Here is a 10,329-nt window from a genome sequence, read left to right on the forward strand (position 1 = left end):
TTTTTGGCCTGCTCGGAATGCGATTAATCGGATTTGTGAATGCAAACAGACAAACGTAGCAGAGAGCCGATCGAATCGGTCCATTTTTAGCACTTTCAGCAACTGTCTGCTAGTGCAACTCTAAATCAGACTTTGTTAATTAACTATGAATATATATTAAGAATATATAGTTTATAGTGCTGTTTAATAAGACGATGGGTATTACGCATCGGAAATAGCAGAAGTCTTTCTCCGCGAGGCCTGTGATATGAATGAAACCTCATGTTGGGTTTAACAGTAGCACATCTGTGAACTAGCACCATTTAGCCAGTTAACGTTAGCTTCTTCTGGCTGGCTGAATTGGTAAGCCTTTATCTAACTTAACACTCTTGATTAACGGTTTTTTATATACCTATTAAAACAAATCTAGTTATACTTGCGCTGCGTGTTGGATCGCTTGATGAGGTTTATTGGCATTATTTAATCGAGCAACACAGGATATTCTGGACAATACCGAGAACATGGTGCTGCCTTTCTTGGTTCTTTACCTTTGGTGAATAGCATTTTTTTTCTTAGATGACTTGGCCTGTAGATTTTTTGTTATTTGTTGCTCTTGGGTTGTTACAAGCTCAGCCGGTCCTCTGCTGTCAGGAGATCTTCGTATTATCCTTATGGATTTGAATTTTTACTCTGATCTGTCTGACGGGACTGGTCAACATGTCGAGTCCGAGTTCATGGACAACTCGTCTTACAATGGATATGATCCCGTGAACAAGGTACACCTGGCACCTTTGTTTAGGAAAATATCTTAAGTTTAATTAACTATACATTGTTTATTAATGCAGTGATTTAGTGTATCTTTTAGTGTTTCGTGTGCACGCAGTTGATACACATTTAACCTATTCTTTTTTTAGTTCGCAGGTGGCAATGATTCATACCTGACCATCAGTGGACCTGGTCATCATTGGTCATCTGAGGTAGTGCTACACAAACTTCAAGTAACTGTTCTAAATTCTATAATATATTCTGAACTCTCTCTCTCTCTCTGTCTCTCTGTCTCTCTCTATACATGTGCTGGTCATAAGAATATCATCAAAAAGTTGATTTCATTAATTCCATTCAAAAAGTGAAACTTGTATATTATATTCCTTTTAAATGATATTCTAATTATATGACCAGCATCTGTATATGTATATTTATAATCAGATTTTTTATTTTATTTTAAAGAATATAGATTTTATACATATGTATATTTCTCTATGTACTGTTTCGGAATTATACACCATTTTTATATATATATATGGAAAATGGTTTCCTTTTATTTTCTTTTTATTGTAGAAAACCTTCCATACACCCTGTCTGGGTGATGAAGAGTTTGAAATCCCACCGATCTCTTTGGATCCAGATTCTGCGCTCACCATTGAGGATGTGGAAGCCCATTTCGGAGAGCTGGCTGAACAGGCTGAGACCTCAAGTGCTTCCGGAGTTGGAAATAGTCTTGCAAGGAATCCAGTGGTAGTGGGGAATGATCCCTCTTTTGCTTCTGCTTTCATGAATCCATCATCTCAGGGCATAGAGCACCTGAGTATGGGTGTGATTAACCAGCCAGGGGGGAGTACACTACTGAGCTCAACTCTGGGTGTGGTAAGCTTTTCTTTTTCTGTCAGTGATAATTTGTTCATATTTTAGCGTGTAAGTATGGGCATTTGAATTGCTGCCAATCTGGAATAATGTGTAGACTTTACCTTCTTTTAAGGATCTTGGGCATTCAGTTGGCTCCCATTTCAACAGTTCCTCTTCCATGACTATTGATGTTCCAATAAACGACATGAACCACAGTCTCTTAGGACACAGCCAGCTCACCACTATAGACCATTCAGATCTAAGTGCTCAGTTAGGTCTCAGCCTTAGTGGTACAGCCGGTGTGTCAAAGTCTCCTGACCAACTGTTGTCAACCACACCATCCCCTGCTGGCTCATTGCAGGATGAAGACATGGAGGATTTCAGACAAGTGAGTCTTTCAGTTATGGGCTTGATTGGTGGCACATTTTCTTTCTTTGTTCCATCTTGTAACCTCTCCTCATTTGTGCTTTAGAAAACTATGCTGGTGGACCCATCCTCAGCCTCTCTCATGCCCAACTTGACGGGTTCTGCCCAGCTCTCCTCTGCTCCTCCATCTGTGGTGAGGAGGGTGGGTGGTAAGCCGGCCATGGTGCCTCTGACCCCAGCAGACACGGGCACAACACTCGGAGGCAAAAAAGGAAAAAAGAAGAAAGATCCTAATGAACCACAGAAGCCAGTGTCAGCCTATGCTCTGTTCTTCAGAGACACCCAGGCAGCCATTAAAGGCCAGAACCCCAATGCCACATTCGGTGAGGTGTCAAAGATAGTGGCGTCCATGTGGGACAGCCTTGGAGAGGAGCAAAAACAGGTGGAGTTTAGTTTCTCAATGGCAAAAAATGCAGTCCATTTAAAATCATCTACACTACCACTCAAGTGGGGCCAGTATTCTTTTGTGTCTGTTAAGAAATTAATGTTTTTATCAAGGATTTTTATTTATTTTTTTCATCTAGGATGTATTATATTTATTAAAAGTAGGGGTGTGCCGGTTTCAGAATTGGTGATGACGGTTATGACGTGAGTCAAATGTGACGGTTCATAACATAACCGTCGGGGGTGGGGGGGGGGGGGTATGCTAGTGGATCTGTCGTAGAGTCAGTTGGTTGTTCTTGGAGATAGCGGGTTAACTCCGTGTCAGCGCGCGCTCTGATCGGTAAAGGGGCAGAGATTTCAGACCTCCGTTTATTAAGGAGATGTGTCACAAAACTCATCATCCGCGCCACAGTTTTTTGAGCAAATTTCAAAGCCGCACCCGTCTGTTCTAGAAAGGATGCAGCAAAGATATTTAATGCTAATGTATGAGGCATAGGCCTACGCTGAGTTTCATTTACGATGAGATGCGCTCTAGTTCACAGTGCAGTGCAAGTGAACGCGGCGCGCTGGTGCTTCCATGTCACGGTTATCATTGTCTGCTATATTTGCTTTTTATTTATTAAAATACATGCAATTGGTTGATGAAACATTTATTAAAATTAAGATAAAATTTGTACAAAACGAAATTCGTTTTTAAGAAAGGTTTTCTACAAAGCAAAATTTAATGAAGTGGTAAATATGTCTGACGATTTACAAAACTTCATTAAGTGGTAAAAACCATGTTTCCCGATATATTGTGGATCTTATGATCCTATCTAAAAAATGAAAATAATTTTTGATAAAAAATGTTTGTAAAAAATATTTTAATGACACGGTTTTGCCGGTTATAGAGTTCTAATGACGTTGTTCAACTATAACCGCCGGTCTCACGGTTATATACTAACCGTCACACCCCTAATTAAAAGTGGCATTAACTACATTTATTATATTACAAAAGTTGTCTATTTCAAGTAAGTCTTACACTGTCATCCACTGGTCAGATAAACTGATTTGATACCATCGACTAATTTATACTTCAGGACAATTACTGAAATGCAGTTAAGTCTTATTAGACTCCAAAGTCATTAAAAATTGTGTAAACACTGTGTGCAAGAAAAAAACCAATGGAATAGCATTGTCCCAAATATTTGTTATTCAGAAGTTTTAAAAGCGGGAATTGTATTTGGATTCCCAATTTTGAGTAATTTAGAGTTTTTCATGAATATTTCAGGTTTACAAAAGGAAAACGGAGGCAGCCAAGAAAGAGTATCTGAAAGCGCTGGCAACCTACAGAGCAAATCAACTCTCAAAAGTAAGTGAATTGTTTCTTGTCTTCCCTCTGTGGGTGTTTGGTTTCGAGTCTTATTTCTTTCTTTTCTTTGTTTCTCATCAGTCATCTACTGAGGTGGAGGATAGCGCTCCTTCTACTCCTCCCTCTGTCCCCTGTCCCGCACCTGTCACTCCTACTCCTGCTGCCCCTGCCCGTCCACGGCTGACGCCCATCCCTGAGCAGAACACTATCACCAACATCTGCGCCTCCAATATCATCCTCGACGGGCCTCAAGTCACTACCCGTTCGCGCACGGGCTCTCTACCACTAGCCATCAGCCAGCCCCCAACCCCCACTGTCACAAAAATCATCATCTCAAAACAGATGCTGCAAGGAGGTTCTCAGATCCACCAGATCCCCACGTCCATGGTGACGGTGATTCCGGCGGCGTTGCGAGCCGTGCAGCCAGCTGCTGCCGGACGTCAGCCTCCACCTCTGCAGCAGATGCAGGGCACCCCACCGCCGCCACGTCTGCAGCAGATGGTACAAACACAAGCCCCGCCTCCGCTTCAGGCCAAGCCCCGTGGAGGGGCAGGAGGGTCCGTGGCTGTCACGGCTACACCACCTCCACCTCTTCAGATAAAGATCGTGCCCGCTTCTTTACACTCCGACCTCTCCACACCGATTATTGTTACTACAGCTACAAGTGCTAATCCGGTTATTGCCTCAACCACCATCTCAGCCTCAGTACATCCCACCCCTGTTGAGGTGCAAGTTGAAGACCCCAAAGAGGAGTTGGTCACTGGAACAGATGAGGCTGTGACGGAGGAACCCGAAGAGGTTTGTTTTTCCCTTAATTAAAGGGATAGTCCACCTAAAATTGAAAATTGTCATATGTTGTTTCAAAGCTTTTTCTGAAACTGTTGTTACCCAACTATGGTTTCTGTGTTTCCTGAAACCATATTTCAAATGAACATTTGCATATAGCGTTGCAAACTTATGTGGTTCCACCACCTGTGCATGGTTTAAACAAACAATTTACAACCGTCTCAGGAAACAGACCGGAGTTGGTTAGTTTCTTCAACGATGCTTCACACTATGTTACTTAGTCAGGATTCAGGAAGTTACCCCTGTATGACCCCTGTATCACACCACTGTATGACTTTGTTTTTTTTTTTAAATATGTTCTATTATGTTCTGAAGAAGAGAAGTGGTCACTGAAGAGTTTCAGTTCCCACTTAAAAGCTTTTATTGTATGAACCAAAAATACATTGGAAGTCAAAGGCAACTGAGTTTTTATTTTTGGGTGACTATTCTTTTACTATTAAGAGCTACTGTAATTGAACTTATTAGTAACAGCCATTAACGAAAAGATTAAAAGATCAAACACAAGTAATGTTCTTCAAATATGTTTTATCCCTTCTTTTTCAGATGGAGATGGAGGTAAGTGTTGCTCCTGAAGCCTCCTCTTCAGCTCCTTCTACAAATCTCTGTGTCCGTGCTGGATGTACAAACCCTGCCGTGGAGAGTCGAGACTGGGATAAAGAGTATTGCAGCAATGAATGTGTGGCAACACACTGCAGGTTTGTTTTTTGTGTGCATGTGCTTGTTTAATGTTTTTTTTTTTTTATGTCCAGATTGCAATGCTAATTTCACTTTTTACTCTCTTAACAATAGGGATATCTTCATGGCCTGGTGTTCAATCAAGAGCCAGAACTCGGCCACCGTCAAATAAATGAGAATCCTCCTGTGTCTGGGTCTTAACATGCCTGGATGAGTCTTTTTATGTGAACACAACTGAATTTTACTGGATTTCTGAGTGAAGGTGTAGTGTTCTTGTTGTAAATAGCTTGGGCATGAAAAAAAAGCAGAGAAAAAAAATCCCTCTGTTGAAAATGTCTTCGTTACAACTGTTGGAGCTAGTAGTGAATATACTTTAAGCCCCAACTTGTTTGTTTTCCCACGCTGAAATTGTCAGAAAAGGACCTATGTGATTGTAGTACTTTATTTGGGCCATATTTTTTTCACTCAGTTTTGGTCGTGATTTATTTTTTATGTGTGATTGTAGTGATTTATGTGAAAGTGGGACACAAAACCTTTGTATTCTTTTTCAAATTTAGTAGTTTTATGATTATGATGAAAAATTTGAGTGTTAGTGAATCTCAAGTACCGGTAATACAGTCATTCAGAAATTCTATTATTTCTTTTTTGTTTAATGCAAATTTCTCATGTTGTACAGACAGTATCTTAGATCAGTGTTCAGAGGTGCTCTCATGTCAACTTTTTTTGCCTTAGTTATGGGGTTTTGCCGATTTTTTTTTTTTTTTTTGTGATTTTTGATTGTGTTACAGAAATTATTCAAGTATTAATAAAAGACAGCCGAAATGGTTTGAGTTTGGTTTAAAGTAGTGTTTTTAGTACACTATAAAAAGTGTCTTTGTCTACTGATGATTATTCAAAACATATATTCTGATTAAAACAAAATATAGTAGAATTGTTTGTTTTTTTCATCTGAGAAAAATAGAAACAAGAAAGTGCTTTTTTTACAAATATTTTTTTTTGTGTTAAATATGACACTATTCACAAACTATTTTAATAATTAAACATTCACATAGCAATTGTTTTCTTGTGTCAGTTAATGGTTACATGACCATTAAACAAAATGTAACAAAATATTTTCTTTGTGTGTTTTATTTTGATTATTTTAAATTTTATATTTATAAATTACTTAATAGCATTTTATCAATATTCTTCACGAACCCCAGTTTAGGAACCCTCATCTTAAAAATAAACGCAAGGTTACGTTGAATGATGGCTGAAAAAGTATTTGATTGTTCTATCACTTCAGTAAAATTTCTCAATTGAGATCACTACATCCTGGTCTCGTAACTGAGTGAAGTTGAATTACTCAATAGGAAGAAATTATATTTGGTTGCTCCTTTCAAACATAAAAGAAAAAATATATATATCAGCCCAGTAAACAAAGACAAGGTTATTGTTTATTCAAAACGAAACTATATATGTTTGTCAATGGCTATGTGTAATGGAAAAACAAAATATAGTGAAACCATTTCATTTGTTGGCTACAAACTCACAAATCTAAGTTACAACATGATTGTTTTATATCAAACTAAAAACAAGTGATTGACAAAACATATCTGAAAGAAAAACGAAAACAAAAGAAGAGAGAAATTCAAGTTTATACATTAAAAAAAAAAAAAAAAAAAAAAAACGTCAATTTACGATTTAGAGAAAATTTTTTGCTTGGTCCAAACAAAGATATCACATTAAATGCAAAAAAGTACATTTAAAAGACAAAAAAGAAAAATGCAAGCAGTATTGTTAAAGCATTTTTTTTTTTTTTTAGCTTTTTTAAAAATCTGCTTGAAGTGAACAAAGCGTGCTAAGAAAGTGAAGTTTTAAAAATCTCTTAAAAAATGTTTACAAGGTCATATAAAGCCCTGTGAATCCTGCAGCATCCAATCATCTCCAGTGCTCACCCACACATTAACCCTCTTGAATGGGTTCAGACAAGCAAGTTAAAAGGTTCAGGTTGTTAAAAGAGTTATGACAGCAGAAAAACTCATTCTTTGAAAAATAAAGAGTTTAAAACCATCCTAGAACTATGATTTTAATATTTACATCAAGCAAGATTCAGTCATACTTGCATTGGACTGCATGACTGCGCCCTCTAATGCCCTGTATGTGCCACACTCCACACTTAGGGCCAAGATCCTAATGAAGAACAAGAAGGTGGTATAGGATTACTACAGATGAGGTCGGGGGCAAAGATTACAATAGAAGAAAACTGTCTAGAAACATCTGCAACATAACAGAGAAAAAGTGAACACAAAATGAGTTGCCCTGACGTTCTTACTGCCATTGCGTGCTGTATTTACCGGCTGGATACAGTGGTTCTGATGTGAGGTAGAAATATGGCCTTTGGTTTAAGTCACATAACGTTTGTCGGTTATTGAATAGTACGAAAGCTAACTGGGGGCGCGTGAGTGAGCCTGTGTTTCTCAAGGTTCTTGTGGATCCTAAAACCCTTCGAGCATTGATTGCACATGAAGGGCTTTTCACCCGTGTGAAAGCGCAGATGAGCTTTCAAATTGTTTTTGAGACGGAAGCCTTTCCTGCAGTGTGGGCAGACATGAGGTCTCTCTCCAGTGTGGAAGCGCTCGTGTCTTCGCAAGCTCTTCCTCAGGGCAAATGTCTTTTTACACCTCCTGCACGAATATGGCTTTTCACCTGTATGAAATCGCTCGTGCCGCTTCAGGATCTTCTTGCGTTTGAACTTCTTGCCGCAGATCTTGCAGGCATAAGCATGTCCGTGTGTGAGAACACCCTGTAGGCGCCAAATGCCATTCCCGCACTCTTTAAAGCAGCACAGCCGACGTCCCGTATGAACACGCTGATGGGTTCGCAGGTCTTTGGGTGTAGAGAAGCATTTTCTGTTGAAACCGTTTGGCCTTTGCACACTTGACAGCATCAGGAGATTCACAAGCTGCACAGAGCAAGGCCGTAACAGTTTGCAATCGAACGGCGTTTGGCTTAGCTGGAAACGCACCTTCTGGGCATTCGCAGCACTGCTGCATGATGCCTGGCTGAGTTCAGTGGCCTCTGCTGAGGTTTTGCTGGACTGCGGAGGTTCTGTGGGAGGTGACTTTCCGACAGATGGCAAAGAACTGACTTCCATAAGGCTGAGGTCCCACTGGCTCATAGTGTCAGTGGAAAGGTCTGCACTGGGAATGCTACCGAAAACAGAGATGAACGGATGAGACTCTGGATCGACTACAGAGTGTGAAGAGGATTCCTCAAGTCCCTGAAGACCTAAAAAGCAAAAAAAGGAGGGTCTCACAAAAATGTATTCATTCTTTACTATTTAAAAAAAAAAAATAAAGCATTAAATGACAAGGGCATCAAAGTTTTTTTTTCCAGATATTATATTAGAAAGAAAAACTACAATTTATGCATTTATCTCATGTAGTTCAGTATAGTTGGTTAGGTTTTTACCGTAAAACACTTAAATATAAATAATTATGAATCAAGCATGTCTGGTTTCCTCATACCATTTTCCTCAATTGTCTCTGGTGTCTTTAACTCATCTGTCCATGGGACTTCATGAATTAAGCTGTCTTCTCTACCAATCCCCTAAAACAGTATACAATACATGTGACTTGGTCAGTAAGGCAAAAGAAACAGAAGTTACAAAGTTAACATACTACAACAAATTGCAATATTTTTCCTTTTGCATTTACGTTAGATTAATCCATTTTACCCAATGTCATGGTTTTGTAAGGGAATTGCAGGAGGTTCGTGAGATTATGAAAAGCTTTTAGTAAATTACATTCAATATAAAGCATAAAATAAATTGGATTGCACAATAATCACAAAACAGCTTTTATGTAACTTAAATTAAAGTCTTTGACTTAATTCTATAACTGTATGGTCTTACTTATGGTCTTATTGTATGGTTGGTTTCAGAGTAAAGCACAGATAAACCGTAATCAAGTGTTTTCAGAGTCTCGGTTCAAATTAAATGCAGTGAACTTAATGAGTTTAATTTATAGATTTGGAAATGCAAAGTGTGCTAGGTTTACTTAATATACACACTCCCAACGTAATTTCCAACATTTTTATAGAGAGAAGTTTAAAGCATGTCACCAGTATTTTGACAAAATAAAAGCATGATAATTTAAAATGGTGAATAACCTCATGGTTTTAATGTTTTAAATTGAAGAATTTAAGATAGATATTAGTCCTAAAAATTGTAGTTTAAAACAAAATATTTTAATATATTTTAATTATAAAATAAAAATCAATTTTACAGCACCCATGTCATTTATAACAGTAATGTTTCAGTCTTCATTTTTAGAATTAGTTACACTAATAATAATAATAACAATTAGTAATAATAATAGCAATGATAATAACAAGTCTGAATGTTTGGACTGAGACTCGTAATACACCTTAAAAGTGCTTTGAGTCAACTTTAAAGTCCTGTCATTTAAAGTCCAAAATTCACTGATAATTTAAATTTTAATTTCAGGTCTGAAATCTAAAATGTGTAATGAATATTATTTAATCAAAGTCAAACATTTCATTTACACCTGATAAGATAATGTAAAAAAATCAGTGCCACCTACAGTTTCTTTGAAGATAGTGCATGGAAGGTCAACCATGCATTGCAAATCCACAGCTTCTGGAGACTCCTTGCAGAGAGCTTCAGAGGGAGAAAGCCCCTCCTCTCCTCTGGATTCCTGCAGACAAATCTTGTCTCTCTCAGTGGGCATGCACTGATCTGAATGGGTTTTGGGGATGGGAAAGAATACAATGTTTCAATTCAGAAACATGAGAAACCTGGTCTGTGTCAATTACAGTGCTGATGGCTTTCTTAAAGCACATTATTTAGAGTTTTAAGAGCATGTTGTCCTTTCAAAAATCATTTCACATGGGCAAGTGAATAAAAACAAAAGCAAACACAGGTTTATAAACTTTGTATTGCCAAAAAATTCTGATTATAAAAATGTCATATCAGGATGATTCATTATTAGTCGTTTCAAGAAAGGTTACATGCATAAATAACTATTTTTGCATGAAAACTA

At 38.1% G+C, this 10,329-nt stretch overlaps 2 protein-coding genes across 6 annotated transcripts in view; one reads left to right on the plus strand and one right to left on the minus strand.

Annotated features, from left to right (window-relative positions):
* Window positions 1-37: 37 nt before the first annotated feature.
* LOC113044992 (TOX high mobility group box family member 4-A-like) lies at window positions 38-6,114 on the plus strand. Of its 5 annotated transcripts, XM_026205058.1 has the most exons (10): window positions 38-532; window positions 631-755; window positions 894-977; window positions 1,318-1,623; window positions 1,718-1,990; window positions 2,075-2,410; window positions 3,683-3,763; window positions 3,845-4,561; window positions 5,153-5,304; window positions 5,399-6,114. In XM_026205058.1, exons 2-10 carry the CDS (start codon window positions 651-653, stop codon window positions 5,454-5,456), a joined length of 2,112 nt encoding a protein of 703 aa, XP_026060843.1. In that variant the 5' UTR covers window positions 38-532; window positions 631-650; the 3' UTR covers window positions 5,457-6,114. The 5 variants fall into 5 exon arrangements, with proteins under 5 accessions (XP_026060843.1, XP_026060842.1, XP_026060844.1 ...); XM_026205057.1 differs by having other exon boundaries at window positions 38-755; XM_026205059.1 differs by having other exon boundaries at window positions 39-755; window positions 1,736-1,990.
* A 586-nt stretch (window positions 6,115-6,700) lies between these two features.
* Window positions 6,701-10,329, minus strand: part of LOC113044994 (zinc finger protein 502-like) — a 5,662-nt gene continuing 2,033 nt past the window's right edge. Inside the window, exons 2-4 of the mRNA XM_026205065.1 lie at window positions 9,871-10,025; window positions 8,794-8,875; window positions 6,701-8,554 (exon numbers count right to left, since the gene is read on the minus strand). Coding sequence (XP_026060850.1) covers window positions 7,692-8,554; window positions 8,794-8,875; window positions 9,871-10,025 — 1,100 coding nt within the window. The 3' untranslated portion in view covers window positions 6,701-7,691. The remainder of the gene's footprint in view (window positions 8,555-8,793; window positions 8,876-9,870; window positions 10,026-10,329) is intronic.

The sequence above is a fragment of the Carassius auratus genome, chromosome 27 (genome assembly GCF_003368295.1).
Source record: "Carassius auratus strain Wakin chromosome 27, ASM336829v1, whole genome shotgun sequence".
NCBI lineage: Eukaryota > Metazoa > Chordata > Actinopteri > Cypriniformes > Cyprinidae > Carassius > Carassius auratus.

Excerpts from the sequence above, each read along its gene's own strand:
- LOC113044992 (XM_026205057.1), top strand. The coding sequence starts at position 651 with ATGGATTTGAATTTTTACTCTGATCTGTCTGACGGGACTGGTCAACAT. Across the intron at positions 1,624-1,717 it reads TGAGCTCAACTCTGGGTGTG|ACTTTACCTTCTTTTAAGGA; the intron begins GTAAGCTTTTCT and ends AATAATGTGTAG. Across the intron at positions 1,991-2,074 it reads ACATGGAGGATTTCAGACAA|AAAACTATGCTGGTGGACCC; the intron begins GTGAGTCTTTCA and ends TTTGTGCTTTAG.